Below are 18,233 nucleotides of genomic sequence, written 5' to 3' on the forward strand. Positions count from 1 at the left end.
CGACAGATAGATCAAATACTTTGTTTTCTAACTGTGGCAACCTTCGATGAAATACAAAAACACGGCACTTGAAAGAATGATTCAAATGACTGAGGACTCGATGTTCGTCCAAAGACTTTCCAGTAAGGTAAATGTAGAGAGCACTTTCTGGAATATTTATGATGATCAAGTTTCTTACGACATCAAAGTTGACATCACTTGTTATGTTCCAAGTAATGGACTCTACCTCGTCCATGTACGAGCCACAAAAAACGTAAGTTTTCTCCACAACCAATGCGGTCTCATGAACACGTACGCTCAAAATAGCAGGACTGTGAAATATTATGCCCTTTGGAAGACATTTCAGAGAACAAAGAACTTTCAGGTATTTTTCGTTGTTCAAATGCAGCGGCATATTCCAGAAAGAAACACCACCTTTCTCTTTAATCAACTTTATCATCGTTGGTTCAGCTACACAATTTGTATCAATAGTCAGCTCAATGTCATCCAATTGTACAACACCACCATCTGCAGTTATAAATTTCTCCACAGCATTTCTACGAAAGCTACTTAGATCACCTAAAAATCAGAAAATACATACTAATTCTGTAAAACAATCACAAATAATATAAAAAAAGCAATTTGAAATATTAAATTCTCACAAACAAGTACCAGCTGTGTCGTGAGTAATGAACCACATGAATTATTTACAAAACTACTTTTCTTGTAACAGTTTGAGAACTCTGGTTACTCTACAATGCAGTTCCAAAACTGTATAACCGTATGCGACTTGTTCTCACAAATTGAAACAAGTCAATGCGAACCAAACAGAGTCAAGAACACTACAACACTCAAAGAATTTTGTCTTACCTTGCTTTAGCTTATCCACATCCTTATGTGAAATATCAAAAACAAACTTGTTTTGCTCTGAGAAATTTGCCGTTTCATTCCCCTTTGTTTTACTTTCGTCGTTATGATGGTTATTATTATCTACAATTTTTAAAACTGGACTGTGAAATATTGCTAAAATTGTAAAAGATAGACTATTTTCAAGATACCGAACATTTCGCAAATCAATAACGTTAAAAAATACGCTAAATATTTTGTCACACTAAATTGTACATTTCAATTTAAATCCAAAAAATCATCCGCTAATTTTATAAGTTAAAAATATTTCAGAATTGAAAGACAGTTACAGTTTTAAATGTTTTCAGTTTGTTTGTAGCTATTATAAATTTATTACACAATGTCCGTGTTGAAACTGTCCTTCGTTATAGCTATTTATTGTTCAAACTCTCTGTAGAAAAAGAAAAAATGGTAAATATTAAAAATGTAAGTTGCTATCACAAAAAATTAGAACATAAGCCCTTTAACTTTTTCTTTACCGTTACAAAATCAAATACGCGAAAGGGGATAACATTAAAAGTGAAGACAAAAAAACGTGGAAAGTATGAAAACTTCGCACTTTTGCAAGAAGTCAATCAATTCGAAGTAAATCGTTATGTAACAAAAAAATTGAAGGAATCTTCCATTAAGAGAAAGTCTAGGCATTTGAACTCTGCAGAATGCAAATCCAAATGCAAGTTTTGCAGCTAATTCATACAAGAAGGAAATTGTCCAGCTTTTATAAAACTTTGCAGAAAATAAAATTGCTAAAGTAATGTCGTTGCTATCTGTTCCCAGAAATCTGCGAAGCATTGGTTTATAACCAGGGGCGAAACTAGCACCTTTTTAATGGGGGGGGCTGGGGATGAAATTTCCTGCAAGGACACAAGATGCTCTGCAGATCATATGGGACAGTACTTACACTACATATTTTTTAGCGTACTATTAAATCTTTAATGGCAGTTTTCGCATCTTTGCAGTTGCCCAATTTTTTAAAATAATATTTAAGTCAACATTGTCCGTAAGATCTTTTTCACATGCAGGAACGATTAAGTCATTTAATCGCGTATCTTTCATTGTGGATCTCAGGCAGTTTTTGACAACTTAAGCTTGCTGAAACACATTTCATCAATTGCCACGGACACTGGAGCGGTCAGCAATAGTTGATACGCCTTGCACACCGTTGGAAAGACGTTTTTGTGTTTTAAAATAAATAACGCAACGTCTTGAAGGGATTTGGGTTCTGATTTAAGTTGTGATGACACAATAATATTGAAAATTTCCAACACAGACAGCAGTATTTCTGCATCAACATCTTTTACCGCCGGTGGAAAAAGACGACACATTTCATTAACTGTTTCAGCCATCGACCTTTCTAGCGGCAGCTGTAAGCTCTCTCCAAGAGGTTTTATTTTGTGGATGCAATCTTTAATGTTATTGGTATACTCGGTAATAAGTGAGTCTAGAACCAAGTACATTTCCTTTCGGTAGAAATCTTTAAATGATATTTCTGCTGTTATTTCGGAATGCTCGCCATTTCGTTTGGGTGGCTCTCTTGATCGATGATGACGAGTGTATTCTGCCATTACGTCTATTCCTACTTTGGCTCCAAATGCAACCATTGCCTCTATCTCCTAGTCTAATCTGTTCTCGTCACTTTGAGTTTGTCTAAGGTTTTTTACTGTAGCATCAATCAGGTTAAGTGCATCTATTATATTTAGCTCCTCCTCCTGCAGTTGTTTGGTTAGGATTTTGGTTTTTGTCATTATGATTCGCATGAACATAAGAGCAAAAAGTAGAAACTAAGAAATTTCTTTTTATTCCATCGCCTTTAGCTTTTACTTTTGATTCTACATCTCGAGCATTAATAACTTTCACAATAGCATTTGGTATTACCTCATAACTTCTCCAGACAGCATTAATGGACTCAGAATTGTAAACCCATCTCGTCATTAACAAGTTTCGAAACTTTAAATTGTTTTCAAAATCTTTGCAACTTTCTTCTTTAATTTTATTTCTTTTTGTGCTTTTGCTAAAAAACATATATACGTCTTCTAGAACGTCGTGCATTGATGTAATTATTGAGCTATGTTTTCAACAATGCTCGTTGAATGTATTAGACCGATGTCCTTGGCAAGGGATGTAAGGCACTTGTCGTTTTAAAATTTCTTGCAACACTTTTTCAGCACCATTTAGTCGTCCAGACATTGATGTTGTGAAATCGTATGTTTGAAATGCAAGCATATCTATATCGATTTCATTTCCATTAAAGATTTTATGATATCTTTAGCCGTTTCAGCACCAGTTTTATCAAGGGTCTCTTTCATTTGAACCAGTCTCTCGCATGGAATGCTCATCTGGTTGACATATCTTACAGCAACGATAAGCTTGTTTTGATTCGATGTATCAGGTGTAGTGTCTGTATACACCGGCTGACTTAATTTCAGTTCGAATTTCATCCCTCACAGATTGAGCCAGCAAATGAAGCATCTCATTTTGTGCCTCTGAGCTTGTATATGTTCTACTGTATGGCCTGAGGTGCTGATCATCCAGCCACAGCTTGAGAACAGGACAATGTCTTGAGAGAAGATTTACAATCTGAATGAAATTTCCGTCCTTTTCATCGCTTCCTCCTCTGAATGCCAATGACTGCCTTGCCAGAGTGCGAGCCACATCAAGTAGAATCAACATAGTTTCCTTGTTCTTTCCTTCATCTGCTTTCTCTTGATCAATACTTCCTTCATTTTCGCATTCATCATCACATCAATATGGCCAGATGTTATTTAGAAACGAACAAAATCAGCCAGAGCAGCTTCATGGGACTTGCTACTGAAGTGTTTATGAAGTTTTTCTTTCTTGTTTGCACCAACGCTCCTCATTTTCTTCCATGATCTTACACCATTTATCTATGCTGGATCACTTTTTTCTCGTCCTGGCCAACTTGGAAATAATGAGCATACAAAGCAATATGCTTTATTTTCCTTCTGGCTGTACTCAAGATGAGGGAAAGAGTCGTACCAGGATGCATTAAATTTGTTAGTTTTATTTTTGGCTTTTGTTTGATACAGGAAAAGACTTCAATCTAGGTTGACAGGGTCCTTGTTGCATGAGAAACTTTCTTTGATCGTAATTCATATCTCGTGGCCTTTCGCTTGGATCACGAGAAGTAATTTTGTGCTTTCCTCTAAAACTAGGCAACCAATTTCAATTTCATCTCGCTGTGCTTTGTTGATGACAATTGAACAATTTTTTACCAGTTTCACAGACAAATCTTCTATTTTTGCTATGTGCTTCACTTTTTCTAAAAAGCACTTCGCGTTTACGTGTCTATCATCATCTATTATCACTTCATTAAGAATATTCTCACACTGATGAAAAAGTTGTGATAGAACTCTTAACTGTCCTGCACAAGTGATCCATGTAATATCTTCTTGGTTATCTGAATCACAGTTTGATGACTTTTCACTTTGTGCAGCCTAAACGTATAAAGACATTGTAAAAAGGACACATCCAGTAAATTAAATACAAAAATCTGCTTTTAACAGATGAATAAATGACAATTGAAAGATTCGTATTAAAAAAGATTTGTATTTTTTATTCTGAACAATCAAAAGTCCAATGAAATAAGTATTACATGATTTAATCTTAACGTCTACCTCTTCATTTGAACTATCATCACTCAGCAAACAACTATTTTCTACTGCTCCACATCTCGCTGCGTGAATGTTAACAGAAATGTCGTCGTCAACAAATAATGGCTCTTCAATAGCCACACAAAGTTCAACTTCTTCGTTTATATTATTATCTACCATTGCCTCAAATTCTGCTATTTCATGTGTACCAGACGACTTGTCTTCAATAGTAAACGGATTTTCTGAAACAGCACATAACTCCAACTCCTCTTTGTTTTTTTCTTCATACACAACGACAGCTGTTTCATTTATCTCGTTAAGGCTGGTGCTGCTTGACTCTAAAGACGTCGTACTTTTCTAAACATTATTTTAAAACAAACTTTATAAAACAAGTCCTTTGTTACTGTACTTTTATGAATTTCAAAACAAATTTTAACTTACATTGCACGACGCAAATGCGAGTCTTTTTTGTGACGGATCAACGATGTTGATAATTTTGCCCTTTCCTTTGCAAGTGGAATTATTATGTTTAGAAAAATTATAATTGAACATTTCTTTATTACATGCAGAACACTTAATTTTTTACCGATACGGCCGTTTTCTCTTGTTCTTAATAACTTTAGAATTTTCTGTTATAATCACAATAAATACCTATCACATTTACACATTTGTTGATTTCGGGTTTTTTGTTTAAATAATTGCTATTACTTACCATTCATCCTTGACTTTCCTTGTTCGTAAAATAAACTATACAAACATTAACTACTAAAAAGCTTCAATCAATTTAAATCAACAAAAGTTTACCTTAGTGTTTGTGTTTACTGATGTAAAAATATAGTATAGTGTTTACACTTAAGATATAAAAACTTCAATAATATTACTTACAAACACTTCTTAAAAGCAAACAAAAGAGCGATGGTAATTCACTACACTTGGTAATTTTTGGAGCAACAAGCTGTAAAAGTTCTTCGAATTGCGATACGGACAACCTGAAGTATTTGATATAGTATTCCCTGTCTATTAGTCTCGTTTCTTCTACAAGAAGGTATAACTCTCCTTTTTACTTTGTTTCCTGCTTTTGCGGTTGCATTCGTCTCAACAGCAAAAGCATCATTAATGTTTTTGTTCTAAGTTTAGGGATGATGATGCATATCTGCTTTTAAAATGTCCGCCAAAACAAGAGGAAATTTATAAACGGAAAGTTTCCTTGATGCGCACCGTTTACCGTTTACCGTTTTCCGTTCTTACCCATGAAGTGCAAATCCAGCTTAAATAAAACTGAACTATATTTTCAAATTATGTGGATAACTGTTCGCACGTATCCTAGTGTTTAGTTTTGTAATTAGCCCTGCAAATTCAATCGTTGCCCTGCAACGTTAACATTTTGGGGTTAGTTCCCCATAAATTTCGTCCCTGTTTATATCGAACTCAAAAGACTAAAAAGTAAATATACTATTATAAAAACTAAAAATACGGCTATGATTTTAAACACACTTCAGGCAAAACCAGGGACATCTGAAATAAAATCAGAAGGGCTTACTTCAGAAATATATCGACAAAAATTGACTTTTTGATCTGTCATCACATGTTCAGCGCACGATGACAAGCTCGCCAAAAATACCCAGTGTCTATGGTAATACTACCAAGCTATTTAGGAGAAGCTATTTAGTCAAATATTCAGTTCTGTTCGCCTGGTTTATTTTGAAAGCGATTGTATATTTTTGAAAGAAATAAGTCGGGCAGAGCTGAAAATATGAATGTTCACCTTCGCAGCCAGAAAAAAATGCGATCGTGTTGTGTTACAACTCGTTGTAAAAAAAGCACATTTCAAAAGTCATATTTAAGGAGATGCCTTAGAATCAGGAATGCATTACCAAACTACTTAAGAGGCAACAATATGAGCCTTAGTCAGTTCAAGAAAACTCCTTGGCAATATTATGAATTATCATTAGAAACGATTTTTATGAAATTTATAATCAAAGAACATGGTAGTGTATAAGTCTGTCTTGTAACAAGTCACGTGAACTGTCTAGTGAAATGTCGTGTTGTTTTAAATTTTTGTAACATTAAGGTTTCAGAAATCGACGAAAGCTGTAGCATTTCGCCTGTCATTGAATATATATGTTCCTTGGCATTTACAGTATAGCAAACACTTAAGATCGTACGAAAAAATTTTGTTCTCACCTTCTCTTGCTTCATCCGCATCCATATGTGAAACATCAAAAGCAGACGCTTTTGTTCTGACAAATCTGACGTTTCATTTCCTTTCTTTTACTGTTTTTTGTCATCATCATCCTTATCTATAATAATTAACACTTGAGCGTGTAATTGTAATTAAAAATTTAGGATGTATTCCTAATGAAAAGCATCTAGCAGTATTAGATATATAACAAATACAAGTCAAGTTTTTAATTTTTATTTGAAATTTGAATTTTCTACCAATGTAGATTGCGAACCCGTCATCAGAAAATCAGTACATAAATTCTGACGCGGTTATACGTACATAAAAAACATGTGATCACACGAGATTTAAGCTTGCACCATTGGGAGCTGTATTTTTGGAAGGCTAACTATGCTGCCTTCTTTATGAAAGCAAAAAGCGAAGCCGAAAGAAAAAGTGTTGCAAAACATTGTTTTTCTCAGTGTTCAGGACAAAAATTCACTCAACATATGAATTGTGAAAACTTTTCCATGAACATAACACAAACGTGTTTTATATTAACAAAATTAGGCTTTATAGCTGCCAAATCGGCTTTATTCAATCATATGGCTTTTGTATTAGAGCTATCATTCCAATTTTTTTATAATATTCACTGGCTCGACTTTTTGTGCTACCAAGGACACAGGGATTGGAGACAAGTCAAATCTCTTATAAACTGCATATGGACAAGACACTCTTGCCACAATATCCGTCTCTTAATGGCAACGTATTTCGTCTTTATAATAAAGCTATTTGTAAAGTTTGATTGAACACAAAAATAATAAATCCAGAAATGTCAGATTACAAGTTGTACATGGCCATATGAAAACTTTTAGTGCATGCAAGGGCTTATTAAGTGCACGGAGAAGACAAATATTATACAAGACAAGTTCTCATACCGTTATTAATCATCGATTCAGTTGAGTTCTTTTCTTCGACATTCAGTTTCCACTTCAAAACTTTTTCTCTTTTTTGGGAGTCAAGTTCAGTCACGTCCAAATATCCTTTAGCAGGAAAATTTACTTGAATTCCACTAAAGTGATCAACAACAAAACCATCGTTATCAAGCTTTGAAATATCTATTTTAAAAGTGTATGAGCCAAGCTCCTTTCCATCAAATTTTAGCTGTATTTTATAATATCGATCAGTGTTGATTTTATTCGTGTTTTTATCATAATCATTATTTTCATGGAAGTCTTCACAATCATTGGCCAATTTCAACACTGGAAATCCCACAAACTTTTTACGCACGAAAGAGCTGACAAAGACTACTTTAATATCTAATTTTCCAGTTTTTGATGATCTTCGATGGAGTACATAGGCATAGACTTGAAAAAAATGGTTGAGATGACATAAAATACGAGGAATACGTGAAAGAGAAGCGGTAATGAAGCTGTACCAAGAAAACTTGTAAATGTTCAACAAAATCCTTGATTTATTCAAATCAATGTCTTCCACCTGTTGCCATTCAACTTTTTGCTTATCATTCGAATAGGATCCATAAAGAGCAACAACCTTTTCCAACGCTAATTCTGAGAATCCTCTCTCCCCATTGATATTAAGTTGCAATTGAGCAGGTTTTAAGAAACGTAGGCCGTTAGGAAAACATTGCAGATGACATATGTTACTTTGAAAAAGTTCCAAGTCGAGCAAGCTTTTGATGTAGCTTGGATTGCTAACCTTGACCAACTTAATCATTGTACTGTCTTCCAAACAGCCAGGACCAATATCAAAGATAACGTCCTCCATCATTAAATTGCCACCACCAGAAGTGACCAGTTTTTCCAGTTCACAGGACACTGCCTTTGTATCTAAAAAATTTATAACACTAACATTCTTCAACTCCTTCGATTCCATTTCACTGTTTCCAGAATATGCTCACCTTTACGCAGTAGGCTTAAATTCAATGAATGCGCTTTTTGACTCACTTGCTTTTTTAGTTCAGTGAAGTTACATTTTACGAAATGGCCGGGTCACACATAAACACACATATCTCAATACAATAAAATATCAATTGTTGTTTCGTTAGCTGCAATAAATGCGGGTGGGAATGTCAGCACATATTCACGTATGAATGCCATAATTCGCATAAAACAAATTATTTCATAGGATATAAACACAACAAAGCATGCATACATGAATATCGCCGCAGTAAATTACTGCGCTAGTGGTGACACTAAAACTCTTATGTACCATAACTTTTTATAGATTTTAAAAATTTTATTAAGCCCACATGATTTTTTACCACTGTAGAAATGAGAACCACTATTTTAATTACCATTAATTCCGCTTTTTTAATGAATAAAACAGTGTGCTTTCTATCATGTTTTATGCATGTCAAGCACAGACTTTTACTATACGTGAGGTTAGCAAAGGACATAACGTTATAAGCAACAATAATTGTTAATTTCATACCTTTATTCAAAGATGAAAATGACTTTATTCTTTTAAAAGCTTGACTTTTACCATCAAACTAAAACATCGATCATTGAAATGTAGCTACATTCACAATTCACCAGATAAATGAAATAAATTTATAACTAATACTAACTTTATTAATATCAAACTACTACTAAGTAAATTTCTTACTACTATACTAACACGTGAGGTGTTGATATTCAACACGTGAGGTGTTGATATTCACGTGAGGTGATGAACTTCCAGTGAGGTGTTGATATTTTTAATGTCGCGCCGTTTAAATTGCCTTAAAGAAACAACGTTTTCCGTGCATACATTATCTGGAATACATTATCTGATCATAACTATTTTTCAAGTTCGTACGTGTCTGAATCAGATTTTAGGAGCGTATTTTTAACTGTTTGAAGAACGTTGATTGCTTTGACTGCTGTGTAGGAGCTTTATCCTTTTTTTTGGTGTCCTATTTTATCCAGATTGAGCTTGTTTCTATTTTTTCGAGGTAATATAAGTTGTTAGCAGTATATGCTGCTCGCTACTCAACACATTTCATGGAATTGCCTTCCGTTATGTTTGAGAAAAATTTTAATGATATTAACAATGAAACTCAAAAGCATTGTACAAGTATGCATAGTGATTGTCATATCTGCTCCAAATGAAAATCATATGATCATAATGCAACCAATCAGAGGGTACAAACGATGATAGCCACATAATGGATATTAAAATAGATATTTAAAAATGTAGACTACTTAACTTCCAACTTATATTATATTACCACATCTGAATTTGCGTGTAATTTTTAAAATTGCGAATTTGGTAACATTTTTCGTTTAAGTAGTCTACTATTTTATTGTTGACCATCCCAAATTAAGAAAAATTCAATGAAAAGTTTTTAGAAATTCTTTAGCATAACCGTTTCACGGTTCTCGAGTTCATACTCACTAAACTTCCGTTGTTTTCGAGAAAATCTTTCTAAAAGTCTACTGTTAGAAGTACAGTAGACTTAAGACAGATTTTCCAGAAAAGAACGGTAACTGGTCTAAAAACAAGAAGCGAGTAAATAAATAATATTAATTAAATATACCTGATTGGTGGGAGACAAAATTTCATCCAAATCAAGCTTTATTTCTTTAAGGCATATCTTCAATACATATCGATCAAATTTCTTTCCTTCATTAAAAATGACTAAAATCGCTTTAGCTCTTGCGGAGGGATTTGGATAAATTGTGTCGTCAACAGTAATTTCATCACGTTGCTCAAAAGGTATTTCTAGAAGACCACCCAGTATATTCCAATCAGTTCCAACTTTCTGACCAATTTTCTCGATTTCCTCTGTTGTTAGTTCCGTGTATCTAAGATCAGCTAAATGTAGTAAAAAACATGTAAAGAAACACCGATTTAGTACACATCATCAGAAGAAAAATGCAAACGTAAAGTCAATACACATCGCACCGGACGAGGATGCAGGGAGTGATACAGAGCCTGGGAAACTCTTACCCTATATAAATATTTTACGATAACACAGACCGTATGATTTTTGCAATGTTTTCATTGGTAGAAATGAGCTCTTTCTCACGAAAAACGCGAAGTCTCGTCATCAATTATGATCAAACCGTAATAACATCTTGGCTGTGGAAAATTACCCAACAATCAAAAAGTAACCCCACGAGAGAAGTAAGCGATTTAAATTCTTATCATATCTTTTAGTCTATTTGATAAAATTCTTGTCTGTTTTCGAAACATGTAAAAGAAATCATGATGTTGTAGCGTTAAAGTATACTATATTGACAAGATAAGCAACACGAAAGATGCAAGCAATTGATCGAATTTCTGGCTTCAAATGCTGTAACATCGTTTTTGTATTTGGATGCATTTTATATATGATGCAGAACGTTTTAATTATCTTTGGCTACCACAATCACCTTTTAATGATTTAAACAACTTTCTTGTACAATACAAGGCTCCTTTGGAGCTCTATTATAAATAGAACTAAAGAGAGGAATTGAGCAAATCATTTTCATGCTTTCACATAAAATTTTCAGATTAATTTTATATCTATCTATCTGCCTGTCTATTTATTGATCAATTTGTCTATTTGAATTATGTTTAATGTAGACTACGTTGCCTTTACAAGGAATCAGTCGACCACAACTGAAGATATAAAAACACCCCTCCTCCACCCAACTAAGCGTTATAGTTTCGGCCCTCTGTACAGTGGTCAGTGCTACAATATCTGAGAAAACATGATACAGCTATTGAGTTCTGTAAGCGATATTTCAGTAGCGGCGTTATTAAACACCCCTCCCCCACCCCACGAAAAGTTTTAGTTTCGGCCCTCACTTCAGGGTCCGTGCTAAAATCTCTTAGAAAGCATGATACAGCCATTGAGTACTGTAAGTGATATTTCAGCAGCAGCGTTAATGAACACCCCCTCCCCCACCTCACTAAAAGTTCTAGTTTCGGACCTCTATTTAGTGGTCCGTGCTACAATATCTGAGAAAACATGATACAGCCATTGAGTACTGTAAGCGATATTTCAGCAGCAGCGTTAATGAACACCTTCCCCCCAACCCCACTAAAAGTTCAAGTTTCGGCCATCTATTCAGTGGTCCGTGCTACAATATCTGAGAAAGCAAGATACAGCCGTTGAGTTCTGTAAGCGATATTTCAGCAGCAGCGTTATTGAACACCCCCTCCCCCACCCCAATAAAAGTTCTAGTTTCGGACCTCTATTCAGTGGTCCGTGCTATAATATCTGAGAAAGCATGATACAGCCATTGAATACTGTAAGCGATATTTCAGTAGCAGCGTGATTGAACACCCCCTCCCCCACCCTACTAAAAGTTCTAGTTTCGGCCCTCTATTCAGTGGTCCGTGCTACAATATCTGAGAAAGCATGATACAGCCATTGAGTTCTGTAAGCGATATTTCAGTACCAGCGTTATTGAACACCCCCTCCCCCACCAAACTAAAAGTTCTAGTTTCGGCCCTCTATACATTGGTCCGTGCTACAATATCTGAGAAAGCATGATACAGCCATTGAGTTCTGTAAGCGATATTTCAGTACCAGCGTTATTGAACACCCTCCCCCACCAAACTAAAAGTTCTAGTTTCGGCCCTCTATACATTGGTCCGTGCTACAATATCTGAGAAAACATGATACAGCCATAGAGTTATGTAAGCGATATTTTAGCAGCAGCGTTATTCTTGCTCAATCTGGTGGCTTAAGTCGTAAGTGGCTCGAACTGATTCACGTGCACTTTTTAATGAAGGTCATCAAGCCATTTGACAATAATCAATTAAGACACAGTTTGACTCATAAATGAGATTTTTGGACTCACTTGGTCTTCTAATATAGTTCTTCAAGTAATTACACTTATTTATTTAAGATCAGTGGGAGTAATTTATTGAAATCAATGAATAAAGTCGTTGTTTTATGTTTTGCCATTTTGGTAAATTTTCTCGTAGAAAAAACAGATATACAAACTTTTATGCTCCATGCAACTTTCAACAATTCTAAGTAAAAAGTATTCAAAATTTAATTCTAAGCGAGAAAATGATCTTTGTGGACATTTGAACGGTGTTTACACTGAAGAGTTAATCTCCAGTATACTTAGCAAGGAGAGAGCTCAAAAAAAATTGTAATTTTCTCTAAATTTAGAATGTAGAAGATCGTTTAATAAATGTGAAATTTAATGCTACATTTGTTATAATGAAAACTGTAAATAGCCTTCTTTTTTATTGTGGAACTTTGAGAATTCGCATCGTTAAATTTGCTAATTTTCTATATGATTTTGAGGTATTTTACTTACAATGAACAGGAATTCTTATTTATTGAAGTGTATTGAGAAAGTCGATTTGATGGTGGCCGTTTTTGCATAATTTTCAATGTCATTAGCTAGGTAGTTTATGCATGTTGGTGCAAACGTGAAGCATGACAATATATCAAAAGGATAGTTTGCTGAGAAGTTTTTATGATTAAACAACCAGAATACAAATAAAGGTTACTTTAAAAAAAATAGATTGCATGATGTCATTATCACCTCATGTCTCATCTTAATTTCAACTGACTGATAATGTGCTTCAAGTAAAAATTGTGAAGTGAAAAGATTAACTGTCATCGTTAAAACAGATTAAACCAGCAGCAAATGTTACCATTAAGTGTTGCTTAGACATGTGTAGAAAAAAACTCATATATGTCATAACATTTGTTAATATAAAAGGTTGATTGAAGACTGTATTTGAAGGAAACTTTTATCAGAACTAGGACTTGGTGATGTTTTTTAATTGTGTCAACTTGCTGTAAGCCAGGAGCAAAAAACATAAGTTATAACTAGAAAAAAGTTATACTCAGACTAATCTCCTGTACTCTAACAAAGAAAATAGTAATTAATGTAATCAAACACGAGCAATTTTAAAACAGATGGTCTAACCTGGACAGGGTCTGATCTGTATGGTGTACATTATGTCAACATTTGTTTAAAAGGTTTTAGTTAATTTATTATAATCCTTTTTCTTCAATGGAACTTATGAAATGTAGTCAATTTAAGTACTTTATAAAAAGAGTGGCGCCACTTTGCTGTTACGCAGGATTTATTGAGATTAATAAAGACTTGTCAAGTTGTGCTGAGCACTGCCGCCTGGTATACAGTACATTTAAATCATTTGTCGTTCGCAAAAGGAAAATTTAAGTCACTGATACAGTATTGAACATACGTAACAAACGAACGTTTAGAGTCCGAAAGTGCAACACTGTATAACTACATCTTGCATATTATGAAATAATGTAAATCTTCATAAAAACACATAAATATCAATCAAATGACTTGAATTGTGATACAATACAAAAAAATATGCTTAGGTTATGCAATATATATAAAATAAAATCGAATTGAAAGGCATACCTTGTTTTGCATTTTCAACACCAGGAGAATCTTTAGCATTAGCATCATCACCACTTGTGACTTCTACGAACAATATTTTAAACAGCGTTATCCACAAAAGCTGAGTATTTCTATTTTGACAACAAGTAAAAATGAATATACAGCTAGCACTCGAAAAGAAATAACACAAATAAATTGGAAAGTTTTGGAAAGTAGCTTTTTAAATCTATAAATTTCATTTAGTTTTGCTCCAAAGTGTCATATACATATAGCTAATTGACTTTTTATTAACCTCGCCTGCTCGGTCTTTATTGAGAAATCTCGGACCTCTGTTTTTAACACAAACCTCGCCTTAAGGGTCTTGGTCAGTACAAATAACTTCAGTCCGATATTTCTCCGTAAAGACCTCACATTTGGTTAAGGGCGTTGTAATGAATTCAGATATTGATAAGTGTTAACGAACTATTGTCGCCAATCTCTGTCGAGTATCTTAGAAATTATAAGAAAAAGCTGTTAAAGTCCGTTGCTGTTGACTGTCTGTTTTGAGGACAAAGAAACTATTACAACATTATGCAATTTTATACAACCTGTCAATAAACGAAATTAACACATTTTTTAGCGTTGTTGTTTAATTACTGGTGGAGTTAAAAGAAAAGTTTGGAATTATTTTAATCATACATTATCGTCATACACAGTATTTATATATATTCAAAAGTTTTCTAAAGAATATGCAAGCACCCAAAAGCATAGAAAATCGAATTCCTAAACAGAGCAAATGAATGGTTGCTTAAGTTAATAGCTACTTCGAAGTTCGAATTCATTTCTCGCTGACGATTCTTTCCTTTAATGTATATGAAATCTTTGCCGAATCACTCAATTTGTGGAGAAGGCTGCCTTTCCATGCGGAGTCGAGGCAATTAAGAAAGATCGGTCAAACATAGAAATTTTATCGCGATATGTGTCTTGTTTACTTCTATCTCGGGCTATATATTCATTAAACAATCAACTCGTCGTCGTAAGTTTTTCAGTTATGAAATAATGAGCGCGAGGAATAAAAAGAAGTGATCGCTATAATATTTTGAATTAGTAAAAACAAATGCAAATGATGAATTGAAAATCATGCAACACCTTTATAAAGTTAGGGAAAAATCCTGCAGGAAACATAATGACTGGAATTGCTATAATAATGTTTGGTATCAATGTCAGTCACGCTATGTCAATGTAGTTTCAATAATTTATTAGTAGCAAAATAGCAAATAAATATTTCATACAGACCACGATTTGACAATATGTAGACACATGTTTTGCCGAGCTTTTGTTATCTTTATGGCTTAAACCATATATTTATGCTTTATACTAAGCAAACTTGATAAAACTAGATCTCAGCAAACAAATACATTATAGGTCGAATTTTAACTTGTAATAAAATTTCTACTTTCACTCCTGTAATATAATATCTGCGAGATGTATAAATGACATAATATTTTCTTACTGTAAAGAGTAATACACTGAAAATGGCATAAGCATGCTGAAATATGTCTGTTTTAAAATCATCCTAATTTATTTCCATCTCACTGTTCTTTAGAGTGGGTTTTATGTATATGTTTTAAGTTTATATGTAGATTTTTGAATTATTCTTTTGGTTGATTAATGTAAATATGAATCCCAACTGCGTTTTGATTATTGCTTTGGCTCTTTTGTTTGTCTACAACCAAAATGAATAACCCAGTCCTCACATGAAACAATTTGTATGTCAATGAACCACTTAACTCTGGGATTTAAATTTATAGCAACGTGTCGAAAGCTCAATAAAAATCACTTAAATCCGGAGAAACTTTTATCTTTTATGTATCATGAAATTTGTATATATTCTTACCTAAAGATTGTTTTTGATTTTCCAGAACTTTTTCGTGAAGCTCTTTAGCTTTGTCGTAGTTTCCAGTTTTTTCAAGCACATTACCAACATTGTTTAAAGACGCAGCGACATAAACATTATTTGGACCTAGCGATTGTTTTCGAATTTCTAGAGCTTTTCTGTGAACCTCTTTAGCTTTGTCGTAGTTTCCAATTTTATTAAACACCAAACCAAGATTGTTTAAAGACTGAGCAACAGCGACATGATTTGGACCTAACAATTGTTTTCGAATTTCTAGAGCTTTTTCGTGAACCTCTATAGCTTTGTCGTAGTTTCCAGTTTTATAAAACATCAAACCAAGATTGTTTAAAGAATTAGCAACATCAACATGATTTGGACCTAACGATTGTTTTCGAATTTCTAGAGCTTTTCTGTGAACCTCTTTAGCTTTGTCGTAGTTTCCAATTTTATAAAACACCAAACCAAGATTGTTTAAAGACTGAGCAACAGCGACATGATTTGGACCTAACAATTGTTTTCGAATTTCTAGAGCTTTTTCGTGAGCCTCTATAGCTTTGTCGTAGTTTCCAGTTTTATAAAACACCAAACCAAGATTGTTTAAAGACTCAGCGACATCAACATGATTTGGACCTAACGATTGTTTTCGAATTTCTAAAGATTTTTCGTGAACCTCTTTAGCTTTGTCGTAGTTTCCAGTCTTATAAAACACCAAACCAACATTGTTTAAAGACTCGGCAACAAAATAATTATTTGGACCTAACGATTGTTTTCGAATTTCTAGAGCTTTTTCGTGAACCTCTATAGCTTTGACGTAGTTTCCAGTTTTTTCAAACACCAAACCAAGATTGTTTAAAGAATTAGCAACATAAACATGATTAGGACCTAACGATTGTTTTTGAATTTCTAGAACTTTTTCCTGAACCTCTATAGCTTTGTCATAGTTTCCAGTTATTTCAAACACCAAACCAAGATTGTTTAAAGACGAAGCGACATGAGCATGATTTGGACCTAACGATTGTTTTCGAATTTCTAGAGCTTTTTCGTGAACCTCTATAGCTTTGTCGTAGTTTCCAGTTTTATAAAACACCAAACCAAGATTGTTTAAAGACTCAGCGACATCAACATGATTTGGACCTAACCATTGTTTTCGAATTTCTAAAGATTTTTCGTGAACCTCTTTAGCTTTGTCGTAGTTTCCAGTCTTATAAAACACCAAACCAAGATTGTTTAAAGACTCGGCAACAAAATAATTATTTGGACCTAACGATTGTTTTCGAATTTCTAGAGCTTTTTCGTGAACCTCTATAGCTTTGTCGTAGTTTCCAGTTTTTTCAAACATCAAACCAAGATTGTTCAAAGAATTAGCAACATAAACATGATTTGGACCTAACGATTGTTTTCGACTTTCTAGAGCTTTTTCCTGAACCTCTATAGCTTTGTTGTAGTTTCCAGTTTTTTCAAGCATGTTACCAAGATTGTTTAAAGAAACAACAACATCAACATTATTTGCACCTAACGATTCTTTTCGAATTTCTAGAGCTTTTTCGTAAAACTTTATAGCTTTGCCGTAGTTTCCAGTTTTTTCAAGCATGTTACCAAGATTGTTTAAAGAAACAGCAACATCAACATGATTTGCACCTAACGATTGTTTTCGAATTTCTAGAGCTTTTTCGTAAAACTTTATAGCTTTGTCGTAGTTTCCAATATTATGATACACATTACCAAGATTGTATAAAGACGAAGCGACATGGACATGATTTGGACCTAACGATTGTTTTCGAATTTCTAGAGCTTTTTCGTGAACCTCTATAGCTTTGTCGTAGTTTCCAGTTTCATAAAACAAATCACCAAGATTGTTTAAAGACTGAGCGACATCAACATGATTTGGACCTAACGATAGTTTTCGAATTTCTAGAGCTTTTCCGTGAACCTCTTTAGCTTTGTCGTAGTTTCCAATTTTATAAAACACCAAACCAAGATTGTTTAAAGACTGAGCAACAGCGACATGATTTGGATCTAACGACTGTTTTCGAATTTCTAGAGCTTTTTCGTGAACCTCTAAAGCTTTGTCGTAGTTTCCAGTTTTTTCAAACACCAAGCCAAGATTGTTTAAAGACTGAGCGACATCAACATAATTTGGACCTAACGATTGTTTTCGAATTTCTAGAGCTTTTCCGTGAACCTCTTTAGCTTTGTCGTAGTTTCCAATTTTATAAAACACCAAACCAAGATTGTTTAAAGACTGAGCAACAGCGACATGATTTGGACCTAACGATTGTTTTCGAAATTCTAGAGCTTTTTCGTGAACCTCTAAAGCTTTGTCGTAGTTTCCAGTTATTTCAAACACCAAACCAAGATTG

At 34.0% G+C, this 18,233-nt stretch overlaps 1 protein-coding gene across 3 annotated transcripts in view; it reads right to left on the reverse strand.

The window, feature by feature from the left end:
• Positions 1-899: 899 nt before the first annotated feature.
• Positions 900-18,233, reverse strand: part of LOC124449811 (serine/threonine-protein kinase/endoribonuclease IRE1-like) — a 97,793-nt gene continuing 80,459 nt past the window's right edge. For 2 of the 3 annotated variants that reach the window (XM_047000718.1, XM_047000717.1), the window contains 5 exons: positions 14,019-14,081; positions 10,199-10,476; positions 9,112-9,169; positions 8,377-8,507; positions 7,691-7,729 (listed from right to left, as the gene is read on the reverse strand). In XM_047000718.1, the coding sequence (XP_046856674.1) occupies positions 7,703-7,729; positions 8,377-8,507; positions 9,112-9,169; positions 10,199-10,476; positions 14,019-14,081 (557 nt within the window). In that variant the 3' untranslated portion in view covers positions 7,691-7,702. Of the gene's footprint in view, positions 1,277-6,680; positions 6,797-7,595; positions 7,730-8,376; positions 8,508-9,111; positions 9,170-10,198; positions 10,477-14,018; positions 14,082-18,233 lie in introns of those variants that run through there. The other variant, XM_047000716.1, reaches the window with a different exon arrangement.

This window comes from Xenia sp. Carnegie-2017, unplaced genomic scaffold (genome assembly GCF_021976095.1).
Source record: "Xenia sp. Carnegie-2017 unplaced genomic scaffold, XeniaSp_v1 HiC_scaffold_23, whole genome shotgun sequence".
Classification (NCBI taxonomy): domain Eukaryota; kingdom Metazoa; phylum Cnidaria; class Anthozoa; order Malacalcyonacea; family Xeniidae; genus Xenia; species Xenia sp. Carnegie-2017.